The sequence below is a fragment of the Terrapene carolina genome, unplaced genomic scaffold (genome assembly GCF_002925995.2).
Source record: "Terrapene carolina triunguis isolate 2854851 unplaced genomic scaffold, T_m_triunguis-2.0 Scaffold121, whole genome shotgun sequence".
Lineage (NCBI taxonomy): Eukaryota > Metazoa > Chordata > Testudines > Emydidae > Terrapene > Terrapene triunguis.
This window is the reverse complement of record NW_020664472.1, coordinates 1044167-1058628: the sequence shown is the minus strand read 5'-3', so window position 1 is coordinate 1058628 and position 14462 is coordinate 1044167. Positions and strand designations below refer to the sequence as shown.

Genomic DNA, 14462 nt, shown 5'->3' with positions numbered 1-14462 from the left:
AAGATGTATTTTAGTCATTTCTGGTTTAAATTGAGATCCCTTCCCTTTATAACTCACTTATCCTCTGCCATTCCCAAGTCAAGGGTCGTATATACTGACCCAATAGCATATCTTGAAAACTAGAGCCAATCAACAATTTTAAGCATCATTTTCGTTCTCAGTGACCCAGAATTAGTAAAGTTTGACTACATTTATTTCAGAAGTATTTTGGCTGTAGAGCAGTGAAATCAGAGACAAGATGCCTCAAATTGGGGAACCAAAAACGCAGGCACTCAGAGTTAGTATCCACTTTTAAAATGGGCTATTATGGCTTCCTCAACTCTTGGTCAGACATTGCAACTACTTGCTCCTTCTCTTCCAACCCTTGTGGTACAGGAGGGTCAGAGAGCAGTGGGAGAGGGGAGATATAGCCCTAGGCTAATTAAGGCGTGGTTCCCTGTAGACTAGGGAGTGTTGCTACAGGTTAATTGGAGCACCTGTAGTCAATTAAGGCCCTGTCAGGAACCTAATAAAACCCCCTGCTTCAGGCAGTTAGGGTGTGTGAGGAAGGAGAGAGGACTGGAGTTTGGAGGGGTTTTGCTGAGACTTGAAAGACCAGAGAACCGAAGGAAGGGAGATCCTGCCCCATCAGGGCAGGGAGACTCCCTCCCCCAGCATCAAGGACCGAGGGTAACCCTGCCCAAGGGGAAAGAGGTTAGAAACCTGCAGGGGTTGAGAGAGACTGGGGCTCAGAGTGAGGAGCAAAGCCAGACCCCTCCCCTGCTTCCCTCCTCTACCATCTTCCCGGGCCACTAGCAGGGCCCTCAGCACCCCAAGAGCAGGGGAAAGGGGTAGTGTCTTAGCCCCGGCCAGGAAAAACACGGGACCCACCATGCCAACATTGGCCATTTTGTCACATGCTCCACTGGTTTCAGAGTAATTATTTACTCTTTGATATGTAAAATCATACAGCTATGCATGTTTTTCCTTTATGGGTTATGCATTTTCTGCCAACACTGAGAGAATTAATGTCTTGCACATTAGTGAAACAGATTGCTTGAATCATCTCTCTCCATTCCATTCAGCATTCCATTTAGAAGTCTTGAACACATCTAAACAGGGAGTCAAAGCTAACCATAGTCTTTACACTGCACAGATTCCATATGATGATTATAGTCTAAAGGAACAATTTGTTTACTCCTTTTGATCAATCAATACAATTAAAAATAAAATCTGAGCAGAAAGAGCACTCTGAGAAAGTCCCAGGACACTGTTACGTTGCAAAGTGCCATCTTTGTTACAGACAGACTGGGGTTGGTGACACTGATTAATGTCTCAGTGGCACCATAATAACAGCATTAAATCACAATTGGTCCTTTTATATTACTCTGGCACCCATTTCAGCAATTCATTTAAATAAGGTTTAGATTACTAAATAATGTTCTGCTGTGACAGAAGCCATTTTGAGTTAATTTCAGAGAGATACAGGATTATGTGTGCATTATATCCTTTTGAGGGTATCTGTTAGTAAGCCCGTCATTTAGAAAATGATATGAAAGATGGTTTGTCAGCATTTGGGAATCTGGCAATGGAAAAATAATTATGAAAAAGTTGACATAAATATGTCAATTGTCTTGTGACATAAAAAGTTGGCAACCTTTCCCAACATATGTTGAATACACCAGTAGCTGACCCATTCAGTTATTGCAAATATCTCCATTTTCTTTATAAGTGTATATCAAAATCTTTGAAGAGAAGACCTGCCTTACATTTCAGGTGTACAGTCAAAAAGGCTTTTAAAAGAAGGAAATACATTTGATTTTTTATTTTTTTCTGAAGCTGAACTAATGAGAAAACAACTCCAACAAATGGTCACATTTGACACAAAATAGACACTATAGTGATTTATACAGCTTCACACAAAATGGCATATAGCCACCTTTGTTTGTGTGTGCACGAGTTGATGTTTTTTTATGTGTAACAAAGAAATCAAAGGTCTCAGATCTATGCCTTCTTGTATGGGTAGCGCATGTTCATGATGAAATCATTGCATTTTTACCTGAAAATTCAGAACCATTAATATATCCCAATACAAGCTGACTTGGGCACCACATGGAAACAATGGTTTACAGTAATGAGCCAATGCAAAACCTACTTGATACATTTCCTGAGACACAGAGTGGCACACAGACATAGATTTTTAATAATAATAATAAAAAATAATAATAATTAATAATTAAATGTTCAATTGTCATACTTGCATAAGTCAGACAATTTTTTGCACAAATGTCCAGTTATGGTCATCTACATTTTTGATTGCTGATTTGCAGGTGCAGCTATGGTGACCATATTTGAAAATGTGACACACGATTGTGCACTAAAAATTGGCCATTCATACAAATCGCCATTGCCAACCACATACAAAGGGCACCAGTAAAAAGTAAACAGTTCCAACAGTTACTCCTCAGAGAGTTTTGCCATCAACATCAATGATAGCAGGAGTGGGCCCCCCGTTGAATTCTAATGACACAGCACACAGCTTATATTAACATATATTGGTATTCGGTAAGCCTAAACCACATCTAAAAACATTTCTTTTAATAGTTATAACCCATACAACATGTCACTTTTTTGATATTTTTCTTCCTTATTTTATGACCATAGGGAAATGGGGAACAATCTCATTAATGTGAAGAATGCCAGGCATTGTACAGATATGTAACTAGGGATTTGAAACTAGCACAGCACAGGCCTAGCTGTTGCTCCCTGCTCATTGCAAACTCAGACTCTCTGAGAGAGACATGTAATTACACACAATATGATAACTAACACAGAAATTGTAGCTCAATAGACAGATCTGCTGTAGCAAGATAAATATTGGAATGAGGAAAAAAAATACCTGTAAATTGCCATTGGAAATATTCTTTGAGATCTGCTAGTTTTTAAAGCGCCCTTTTCCCCAGCATTCTTGTTCAATGTAAATTTTAATTCTCATTGTTTTAGAATTTAGGAATATTTTTAAATAAGTGATTGTGCTTCACAATGAAGGAAAATATAATGCCCCCCAATATAATAAACTTTCCAAGCTAATTGCTTTAAATTTCATGAATCTTGGGTTTTATAGATAGATGGCTGAGTGTGGCAAGATTCATATTACTTCTGTACAAGCAGAAGGTGGGTGTTATGGCTAAGGCAATGTACTGGAATATCTGGGCTTTAATCCCGGTTTTGTTACAGACTTGTACAAATCACATGCAGACAATTTTCAGAAGTGTTCATTATTTCTGTGTTCCTTAGTTTTTGGGTGGCGAACTGTAGACACCTTGTTCCTGCCTTTCAGAAGTGCTAAAGGCCCAAAACTCAATGAAATTTTGTTCTGAATCTCTCTATTTTCCATTTTTCCATGGGTGACTAGGAATAATAAAACTTGTCTGTGTCATAGAGGTGTTGTGATGATAAACTATTAATGTTTGTGAGTCAAACTGTACAAAAAGAAAATATACATACATAGAAACATACACCATAGAAAAGCCTACAGAGAAAATAAAACTCATACATTTAGTTGTACTTTCAGTGCTGTACATCCCAAAATAATGGGGGGGCGGGGGCAGACTTTACTGTTAGTTGGCTGTTAATGTAGTGTATTTAGAGTATTAGTCATGAACTCTGATCAGTGATATAAAGTAGAACACGACTGTGCACTGGGAAATCTCACAGCACCCATTTGACCGTGGTGAAGATCAAAACAGTAACTTAACTACATTCCAGACACATATCACAGCATAACTTTGTTTTGGGGGAGGTTTAGGTTGGATATTAGCAAAAACTTTTTCACTAGGAGGGTGGTGAAGCACTGGAATGGGTTACCTAGGGAGGTGGTGGAATCTCCTTCCTTAGGCCTGGTCTACACTAGGCGTTTATGTCGACTTTAGCGCCGTTACATTGACTTAACCCTGCACCCGTCCACACCACGAGGCCATTTAGTTCGACATAGAGCTCTCTTTAAATCGATTTCTGTAATCCTCCCCAACGAGAGAAGTAGCGCTAATTCGACATGGCCATGTCGAATTAGGCTAGGTGTGGATGGAAATCGACGCTAATAGCTCCGGGAGCTATCCCACAGTGCAACACTCTGTTGACGCTCTGGACAGCAGTCCGAGCTCGGATGCTCTGACCAGCCACACCCCGGGAAAATTTGAATTCCTTTTCCTGTCTGGGCAGTTGGAATCTCATTTCCTGCGTGGCGAGCTCAGCAGCAGTGGCAACGATGCAGAGCTCTCCAGCAGAGATGGCCGTGCAATCCCAGACTAGAAAGAGGGCCCCAGCATGGACTGATCGGGAAGTCTTGGATCTCATCGCTGTGTGGGGAGATGAGTCCGTGCTTGCCGAGCTGCGCTCCAAAAGACGGAATGCAAAGATCTACGAGAAGATCTCTAAAGCCATGGCAGAGAGAGGATACAGCCGGGATGCAACGCAATGCCGCGTGAAAATCAAGGAGCTGAGACAAGGCTACCAGAAGACCAAAGAGGCAAACGGACGCTCCGGATCCCAGCCCCACACATCCCGTTTCTACGAGGCACTGCATTCCATCCTAGGTGCGGCCGCCACCACTACCCCACCACTGACCGTGGACTCTGAGGATGGGATATTGTCCGCGGCCGGTTCCTCCGACATGTTAGCTGACGGGGAAGATGAGGAAGGAGATGAAGAGGACGATGCAGTCGACAGCGCTTACCACGCTGATTTCCCCGACAGCCAGGAGCTCTTCATCACCCTCACAGAGATCCCCTACCAACCGTCCCCCGCCGTTACCCCAGACACAGATTCAGGGGAAGGATCAAGCAGTAAGTGTTTTAAATATCTTAACATTTATTTATAACAGAACTTGCATATTTTAAATACTAACACTAAAGTGCTTTCAAGTATGTAAACTTTTATTCATAACAGAACAGGAAGATTTGAAATATTAACAATGGGTAAAGTGCTTCTAAACATGTAAACAGGAAAGTGCAACAAAACGGGAATCTGAACAAAGGGTATCATGATTATTGTGTCTTTGTCCGCTTCAATGTATAGTCCGAACCATTTTAAGAAAATTCAACAATGTCCGCTTCATGATTACACTGCCCAAGACGCTCCACTCTTTTGTCCCTCCAAGGGCACCTAACCCAAAAACTGGTCGATGTGTCCGGGGATAGAGGCGAGATCCCCCGGGGAGAACTCCTCATAGGCCTCCTGCAGGTGTCTTTCCAGCCTAATTATCAGGTTCTTTGGCAGGGAGAGCTTATTAGGCCCCCCGTGGTAAGACACGTTTCCCTGCCACAACGCCAGCAGGTATTCGGGGATCATGGCCTTGCAGAACATAGCAGCAAATGGCCCCGGTTTCTGCAGGCTGTCCCGGAGCATCCTCTCCTTCTGGCTCTCCGAGACCCTCAGGAGGGTGATGTCTGGCATGACGCCCTGCTTTGAATTAGGTAGGGGAAAGTTAGTATTGGGACTGCTTGCCCGTTCCTTTACAGAACTGCAACCGCCGGTTTACAGCCACGCGGTTTACAGCCGCGAGGGGCTGGGATAGGGGCAGAGTTCATGCTTGCAGGATTGCTGCCAACAGAGACTCGCATTGCTTTCTATGTGAAAGGAGGCCAGTGCCACTCTTAAAGTTTTAAGCAGCCACAAGTCTACGGCTTACCATGTTTGCCAGCTAGACAAAGTCCGGTGTCCTGCCCCGCTCCTCAGCTCGCCACAGCAAGACCGCAGGCACTGTAGGCGAGGGCCGAAAATTCGACCTTGTCCTCAGTGCGCGTGTGATAGGTGTTCTGCATGGTCTTGTTCACAGAGAAAGACTATGTTCTCTGTCCACAGATACATTGATCTGTCTCAGGAATTCACTCCCTTTTTCCAATTCCCACAGCCACATCTGCCCAGAGGCTAGCGCACATTAGGAGGAGGAAGAAGAGGACACGGGAAGACATGTTTGCTGAACTAATGGGATGCTCCCGAGCACAGGCAGCCCAGCAGACACAGTGGAGGGAGAACTTGTCCCAAATGCACCGGGCAAACATGGAACGGGAGGAGAGGTGGCGACAGGAGGACCAGCAGGAGACTCAAACGCTGCTTGGACTAATGAGGGAGCAAACGGACACGCTCCGGCGCCTTGTGGATGTTCTGCAGGACCGGAGGCAGGAGGAGAGAGCCCCGCTGCAGTCTCTCTCTAACCGCCCTGCCCCGCCACCAAGTCCCATACCCCCCTCACCCAAAGTCCAAACACGGAGGGGCGGCAGGGGCCGTGAAAACTTTCACTCCACCCCAGCGGACAGCTATAGCACTAGAAGGCTCTCATTCCCCAAAATCTGAAAAGTCCTTTCCTACCCGCCTCACACAAGACCCCGTCCAAGTTTCACCCCCCCGTTCCATGTGTGGTTGTTAATAAAAAAGACGTTTCTGTTCATTACTGTTTCCATCCTCTTCTTTTGGAGGAGAGTCTGTCTGAAGGGGGGGGAAGGGGCTTGGTAATTAGACAGGACAGTCACCTTTAGCAGGGGGCAGGTCCAGCAGCAGGGCACATACACAGTGCAGTGACTAGTTACCCTGGTCAGTCTGGGAGGTGGCTTTCATGTTCTGTGGGGGGGGGGCGGGGTTGCTCTGTGACTTTGTGGTGGGGGAGGGCAGTTTAGAAGCATCATTAGCATCACAACACTAAACCCAGGTTTAAAACATTCCCGCGAAAACAGTAATGAAGACAACGGTGTTCATTAGCAAAACAGAACAGATTTTATTTTTTGGGAAGGGGGTGAAGGGGGTAACTGGGTAAAGAAACGGGGGCAAGTTCAGCCTCTGTGTCCACAAACTTAAAAGTCACTGGGTACCCTGCTCAGTCTTGAAACTGGCTTTCAAAGCCTCCCAGATGCACAGCGCGTCCCGCTGGGATCTTCTAATCGCCCGGCTGTCAAGCTGGGCGTAATCAGCAGCCAGGCTATTTGCCTCAACCTACCACCCCGCCATAAAGGTCTCCCCCTTGCTCTCACAGAGATTGTGGAGCACACAGCAAGCTGCTATAACGATGGGGATATTGGTTTCGCTGAGATCACAGCGAGTCAGTAAGCTTCTCCATCTCCCCTTGAGACGGCCAAAAGCACACTCCACCACCATTCTGCACTTGCTTAGCCGGTAGTTGAAGAGTTCTTTTTCACTGTCCAGGGCGCCAGTATAGGGCTTCATGAGCCAGGGCATTAGCGGGTAGGATGGGTCCCCGAGGATCACTGTAGGCATCTCCACGATGGTCGCAGCGGGATCCATGCTCGCGGTGCTGTGGCGTCCGCGCTGTCACTGACCAGAAAAGTGCGCGAACTGATTTCCCGCCGGCGCTTTCAAGGAGGGAGGGAGGGCGGGAGTGACGATTGGATGACGACAGTTACCCAAAAGCACCCTCGAGACATTTTTTTCCCCCAGAAGGCATTGCGGGCTCGACCCAGAATTCCAATGGGCAGCGGGGACTGCGGGAACTGTGGGATAGCTGCCCACAGTGCACTGCTTCCAATGTCGACACTTTCCCTGGTAGTGTGGACTGACAAAGTCGAATTACTGTCCTTAGTGTGGACACACACGTTCGACTTTCTAATATCGATTGCACATATTCGATTTAACTAAAATCGAACTACTCTCGTAGTGTAGACATACCCTTAGAGGTTTTTAAAGTCAGCTTGACAAAGCCCTGTCTGGGATGATTTAGTTGGGGATTGGTCCTGCTTTGAGCCGGGGGTTGGACTAGATGACCTCCTGAGGTCCCTTCCAACCCTGATATTCTATGATTCTACCAGCACAACTCTAGGAGTTGTAAACAATTCCAGCTTTATTTTCCACAGGCATTGTTAGCAAATAGATCTATAGCTTACAACAAGGACTATAGCTTAGCTTTTGTGCATGAGAACTCTTTACATTGCTGGAATGCAGTAGTGTGGTAATTACTCCCCCACAGAGAAATAGCTTTCCAAATTTTTGATTAACGCCCCCCCCAGAAATAGTCTAGTTCTCCTTTCACTTACAGTGGCATTGCTATAACTAGGGGTTAACATAAGGAAGACAAAATGCTAAAAGCAGAGGAGAGCTTCTCCTCTCTCCCTGGTTGGGTATGCAGTTCTTCCCCACAGCTCCCTTCAATCATAGAATCATAGAATCATAGAATATCAGGGTTGGAAGGGACCTCAGGAGGCCATCTAGTCAACCCCCTGCTCAAAGCAGGACCAATTCCCAACTAAATCATCCCAGCCAGGGCTTTGTCAAGCCGGGCCTTAAAAACCTCCAAGGAAGGAGACTCCACCACCTCCCTAGGTAACGCATTCCAGTGCTTCACCACCCTCCTAGTGAAATAGTGTTTCCTAATATCCAACCTAGACCTCCCCCACTGCAACTTGAGACCATTGCTCCTTGTTTTGTCATCTGCCACCACTGAGAACAGCTGAGCTCCATCCTCTCTGGAACCCCCCCTCAGGTAGTTGAAAGCAGCTATCAAATCCCCCCTCATTCTTCTCTTCTGGAGACTAAACAATCCCAGTTCCCTCAGCCTCTCCTCATAAGTCATGTGCTCCAGACCCCTAATCATTTTTGTTGCCCTCCGCTGGACTCTTTCCAATTTTTCCACATCCTCCTTGTACAGTGCAGGTAGGACTACCCCTCTTGTTTGGATCTATTTTAATCACTGGGTATGACTCCATTGACTTGTACAGAGTTCCTTCTGATTTACCTCGTTGTAAGTGAGAGCTGAATGAGGCAAACCATTTTTTCTAAACATTTGTGGGGGGCTGTAACAGGGTAGACGAGGTATGGAGGCCCCCTGCTGGAGGCTCATGGCCCTGCCTCACCCCGCCTAAGGAAAGAGTAAAGGAGAAGTCCTCCAGGGGCCTAAAGTGGCTGCACGGGAGGCAGCCAATCAGAAAGACTGCTGGAGCAGCCAATCAGGGGCCAGGAGGACCATATAAAAAGGAACATCTGTGACAGTTGCTGCCTGGAGCTGAAAGAGTAAAACTTGGGTTCCTGGCTGAAGGGAAAAACAGCAGGACCAGCTCAGTGTAGGAAGGACTGAGCCCAAGGAGGGCTGCCAAAGACCAGGGAACAAAGAGGAGCTCCTGGCAGGCTGCAGGGATCAAGCAATGACTGAGCCCAGAATCTAGCCAGACCAAACAAGTGTACTGTCAGGGCCGGCTCTTTGCTTTGCCGTTCTGGCTGCCCCCCAAAAAAAACAAAAAACGGGGCGGCCAGAACAGCAAAGCAAAAAAAAAAACCCGCGGGCCGGGCGGGGGGGGGGGGGGGGGGGGGCCGGGGGGGGGGGGGGGGGCGGGCGGGAGAGAGAGAGAAGGGGGCGGCCAGGGCTACAGCAGGGGCGCTGCCACGCGGCCCCTCCCACTGCGCCACCTCCTGCCGCCTGCCGCGAGGGCTCCGCTCCGGTCAGCGGGGAGGGAAGGAAGAGGACTGCCCTGCAGCCAGAGCGGAACAAAAAAAAAACAAACGGCCGTGCCGCCCTAGGATTGGGCAGAATGCCGCCTCGAACAATCTGCTGCCCCAAGCACCAGCTTGCTCAGCTGGTGCCTGGAGCCGGCCCTGGGTACCGTGATGGGCCCTGCTCGTCTGGTTAAAGAGAGTGCTCAGGGAGGGCTGCTGATAAGGACACCCCAACTGAGGGTCCTGTGATGGGCCCCTGTTGGACTGTTATAGAAGGCAGTGTCTCCAGGGAGGAAGCCTTGGCTCTTTGGTCCCATACCAGGGCTGTGACCAGATAGAGATTTTACAACCCAGAAGGGGTTTTGTCTGTTCCACCTACAGACAGTGTGTGTGACTCAGCCAGAGGGCTGTGTCACTGAAGACCTGCTGAAGAAACATCAGCCACGGGGGCGGTTAATCACAAGAGGTGGGTGCCATCCCATTCCAAACTAAGAAACAACAGGCACACACCTGACCCAAAGGGGATTCCCCATTCCAAACCCAGAGATTGCAGATGTGGAATCAGCCAAAGAAGGGTGCTTACAAGAGGCAGATGCCAAGTCTGTTAAAGCGGCAAATCCCCTTCTTTGCCTTCCTTTCTTGTTTTACAACTGGGAAAACAAACCACGCATATCACACTTCTGACTTTAATAGGGAATGCTGCCCTACTGAAGTCCCCTATTATCTCTATCTTCTACATCCTTTGTAGACACTGATTCAGACCTAACAGCTGATGTAGGACCAACAGCTGCTTTGTCAAATGATGGACATAAATTCTTTACATGAGGGAAAGTTAAAGTGTCTTTTCTCTAGCAAATATTATTTTTAAACTTTCAGTCTGATATAATTTTATTCTTTAAAGAGCACAACTGATTTAAATGTCTCTCAATCAATTTGCCATTTACCTTCATAATTCAGGTCACTGGACCCAGTACCTTTTTTCCTTATCTTTATTTTTTCATCTTTCCTCTCCTGTAATCTGCCTTTAACACCTGTTGTTTAGGAGCGAAGTCACTATCAATTTTTACCCTTTTGTTCTCATTATTTCTACTGATTTGAATGAAAGCATAAGACCAAAACCAAATTGGCACATTATCATATCTGAATAGCTTCCTATTTCCCTTTTTTTTTTTTTTTTAAAGTTTGGCATAGAAATGGGCCCAAAATAAGCCCCAGATTAGAACACTCCTGAGCATTTGGGGGACCAAAAAAGGGGGTAATTAAAAAGGTCAATGTCAGCCCTTTAGAGATATATATTGATAAGCAGATGAACAAATATCCTCAATTACATTCCTCTTTATGCATTTCTGAGGACCATTGTTTGATATAACATATTCTGGAAATCCATGCAACAGTTGTCAAAACTTCCACTGTTTTGCCAAAAGTGGTACTAATGGGAGCTGCTTTTTGGGGGAGGGTGTCTGTGACATTCCCCTCTGGCATTATCCGGACCAGTGATCTGCTAGGCCTCCCCAATCCTTGACTCTGGGAGCCAGCCTTACCCTGCTCTGCTGTGAGAACCCCCACTCCTGGGCTGTTCACGCACAACCTCTGGCATGCAAGCTGCTCCCAGCTACTTATAACCAAATGGCACTAGCCAGTATCTCCGGTCCCAGACACAACCTTAGGAACCTCCATCTTGTAGTGTCCAGTCATATAAGCTTGCAGCGTCCAGCGGGTATAAGTTCGCAATTTAACAAAGAAATTTATATGTATCAGGCTTGTTATCCCAAGGAGAATCTTTGACACACTTCAAACCAAACGCACTGCTTCAGGTAGAATAAACAAACAGATTTATTAGCTATAAAGATAGATTTTAAGTGATTATAAGTCAAAGCCTAACAAGTCAGAGTGGTTACTAAAATAAAATATAAGCATGCAGTCTAAACTCTCAACCCTATTAGACTGGGCAGCAACTAGATTAAGCAGTTTTTCTCATCTCACTAGATACTGCAGTCCTTAGTATACACATTTGTTCCTTAAACCTGGGCCAATCTCCTCTGTTGGAGTCTTGTCTTCTTCTCAGTGTCTTGGTTGGTTGCAGCATAGGTGGGGGCAAGAGAAGGGCATAGTATGTGTCTACTCTGTCTGTTTTATATTCTCAGTCCATGTGCTTGTAGAACATAAGTCCAGGCATGTCTGTGTGGCATTGCTGAGTCTCTTCAAGCAAGGTTGAGCAATTCCCCTGGTGGGGCGTCATGCAGGTGAGTCATTGCATGTAGCTCCCTTGCTGGACAATGGCTGTTGATGGGCTTATTTGACACCCCGCCCGGGCGTTGGTTACTTTCCTTGCTGTTGCCTCTGGGGAGCTAATATCTGGCTGATTCCCCAACTTACAGCATGCTTTAGTGACCACCATACAACACAATTCTCATAACTTCATATGCATTAATGATACACATATATGGATAGAGAAATAACTTTCAGCAGATCATAACCTTTCTGCTTGCTTGCTTTATATGTGAGATCCCGATTATACGAAAATAAAGAATATGGGGGTTACAGTACACTCCCCCAAGGTACAGAATGTCACAGTGTCTTTTTTTGAAAAGTTAGTATGAATCCTCAGCCTTCATATCTGAAACCCATTTCCAATGAGAGCAGGAAGCAATTTCAAGTATATTACAGGCTTCAGGGCAGGCATTCCCCAATTCTAAATGGCAGTGGTGCCCAAACTTATAACACATAAACGTTAGCAGAACCTTGTGTGGGCCAAACAGATTTTACATATTTTAATAAGACTTAAAGTCACCTTTATTTTAAGTTCAGCTTGTTTTGTATGTATTTCGATAGGTTGTTTCTATGTACAGTATTGTCTATTTACACATGTGTAAACTAAAATGATGTAAACATGACGACAAAACACTAATGAATCAGCCATTAGCACATTGTGTTGAAGCGGGCGCGAGCCTTATGAAATGCTCTGCTGGGTCTCAGGTTGGGAATCCCTGCTATACAAGATTCAAACTAGGCCACCAAAATAACTTCTGTGGATAGTTTCATTTTAAGCATTCCAGTGTACTGGTTATGCCATTCTGTCCTCACACTGAGTTGCAAAGAGATTGGTATCAGCACATGCAAACCTCATAATGCTGTATCAGTCCTTCTATACATTGAGTTCTTCTTTTGGATTCTTTTGGATTGCAGGTTCTGGTGATTTGCTATCCTTGTCACTTTCTAGTTATTACTAATAAAGAACTGTTATGACTATATGTGCATGCACTACACCATAACATGGTATCAGAGCTGTCTGGATCCCACTTCCAGAGAGAGGAGAAAGCAACAAAAAGAATAAGTGAAACTCCTCTTCAGTGAGGAAAGAGTTTCTCCTCACACACAGTTAAGTGGAGCAGCCCCTACAGTAGTCTGTGCTGCCAGTGCAGAAGTGAAAAAGAGAAAGAGGAGAAAGGGCAGTTGAGGCTGGTAACAGGGAAAATCCCAGCCTCAGGAAAAGGCAAAGAATAAAACAGACAGAATGGGGAAAAGTAAACTCCTTAAACAGCTCTCTTCTAAAAAGCATGGGCTGCAGGCCAAAACCAGAGAAACTGCAACACAGAGGCCCAAATCTCATAGGAGCAAAAAGGAAGGAAGCCATCTCCACAGGAGCAGAGGGAGAAAAATAAACTGCCTAAAGGCACAGTAGTAATGGGAGGTGGGAGCACTGGGGAGTAAAATAAAATAAAACATAGATTGTAAAGTGACAGAACTAATATTTCCTATAATCTCTTTAAAAGTGGGTAGGCGATTTTAAGCAGTTTCATGTTGCATCTAGAATCATGCTGATAAGAGTGATGATGAATACTAAGTACATTTCCTTATCTCTACCAAAGAAGGTAGGGTACACTGAAGGCATCAGGCCTAAATCTAGATTATAAAAATGTCTGTGGAACCATGAAGAAATGGTCTGACTTATAGTTTGTTGGAAAATCTAAACAAGAATATTCCCCTAAGAAGATCATAGGGGAACATACAGGGCAGGGAATTTCAGTGAAATGAGGTTTAAAAAAAATCAGAAACAGAAGTCAGAAAACCTGAACAGGTGTAGTTGAGAATTTTAGGGACAGGTTAAGAATGAAAACCTGGCTGAGAGAGATGTGGTTAAAATATCCCAGCATTGCTAGAAAATGTGACCACCATAAAACAACATTATGCTGCATTCTGTAAATTTTTAAAGCAGTTGGGAATATTACATGGTGAAATGGAACCATAGAAAAAGGAAATAATGTTCTTTGGTGAAATGGCCACAGTAGACTCAGTGATAGAGCTGTCCATGTCTGGCTGTGTCAGTGCTGAAAATGATGTACTGATTATCTGCTGCCTCTTTCTACTAAGGAGCAGCTCAAGGAAGATTGCAATCATAGCTCAATAGTTAATTCAGCAAGAAATTCAATAGCTGATCCCATAAATCTTAAAATCTTTAATGACCTCAGCCAAGCAGCCTGGACCAGTTAATCGGAAACCCTCAAAGCATGGAACATGTGGTTAGACACAGCGTGGGAGATGCTGATCCCACACTGTATTTTTAAAACTCCACCTCATGGGAAAGCTTTCAGAGTGCAGTTGTGGAAAACAGATTAGTGATCTTCTTTTCCACAGACCCAGGCTTCACAGTGTACAGCCATTGCTGAAATGAGTGTTTTAGAACTGCAACTGACAAATTTGATGTCCGACTTCATGGCATAGAAGATTTATGAGTCAACAGTGTGCCCTTGAGGCCAAGAAGGCTAATGGCATTTTGGGCTGTATAAGTAGGGGCATTGCCAGCAGATCGAGGAACGTGATCGTTCCCCTTTATTTGACATTGGTGAGGCCTCATCTGGAGTCCTGTGTCCAGTTTTGGGCCCCACACTACAAGGAGGATGTGGAAAACTTGGAAAGAGTCCAGCGGAGGGCAACAAAAATGATTTGGGGGCTGGAGCACATGACTTATGATGAGAAGCTGAGGAAACTGGGATTGTTTAGTCTCCAGAAGAGAAGAATGAGGGGGAATGAGTTACCGAGGGAGGTGG

General features: G+C 45.3%; 1 protein-coding gene across 20 annotated transcripts in view; it reads right to left on the bottom strand.

Annotated features, from left to right (window-relative positions):
* The window catches only part of LOC112126064 (neurexin-1), a 1188344-nt gene that overhangs the window by 1153413 nt on the left and 20469 nt on the right, over positions 1 to 14462 (bottom strand). The window contains exon 2 of one of the 20 annotated variants that reach the window (XM_029911748.1): positions 1304 to 1313. The exons of the other annotated variants lie outside the window; for them this stretch is intronic. Within the exon in view, the coding sequence (XP_029767608.1) occupies positions 1304 to 1313 (10 nt within the window). The remainder of the gene's footprint in view (positions 1 to 1303; positions 1314 to 14462) is intronic. 20 annotated transcript variants of the gene reach the window in all.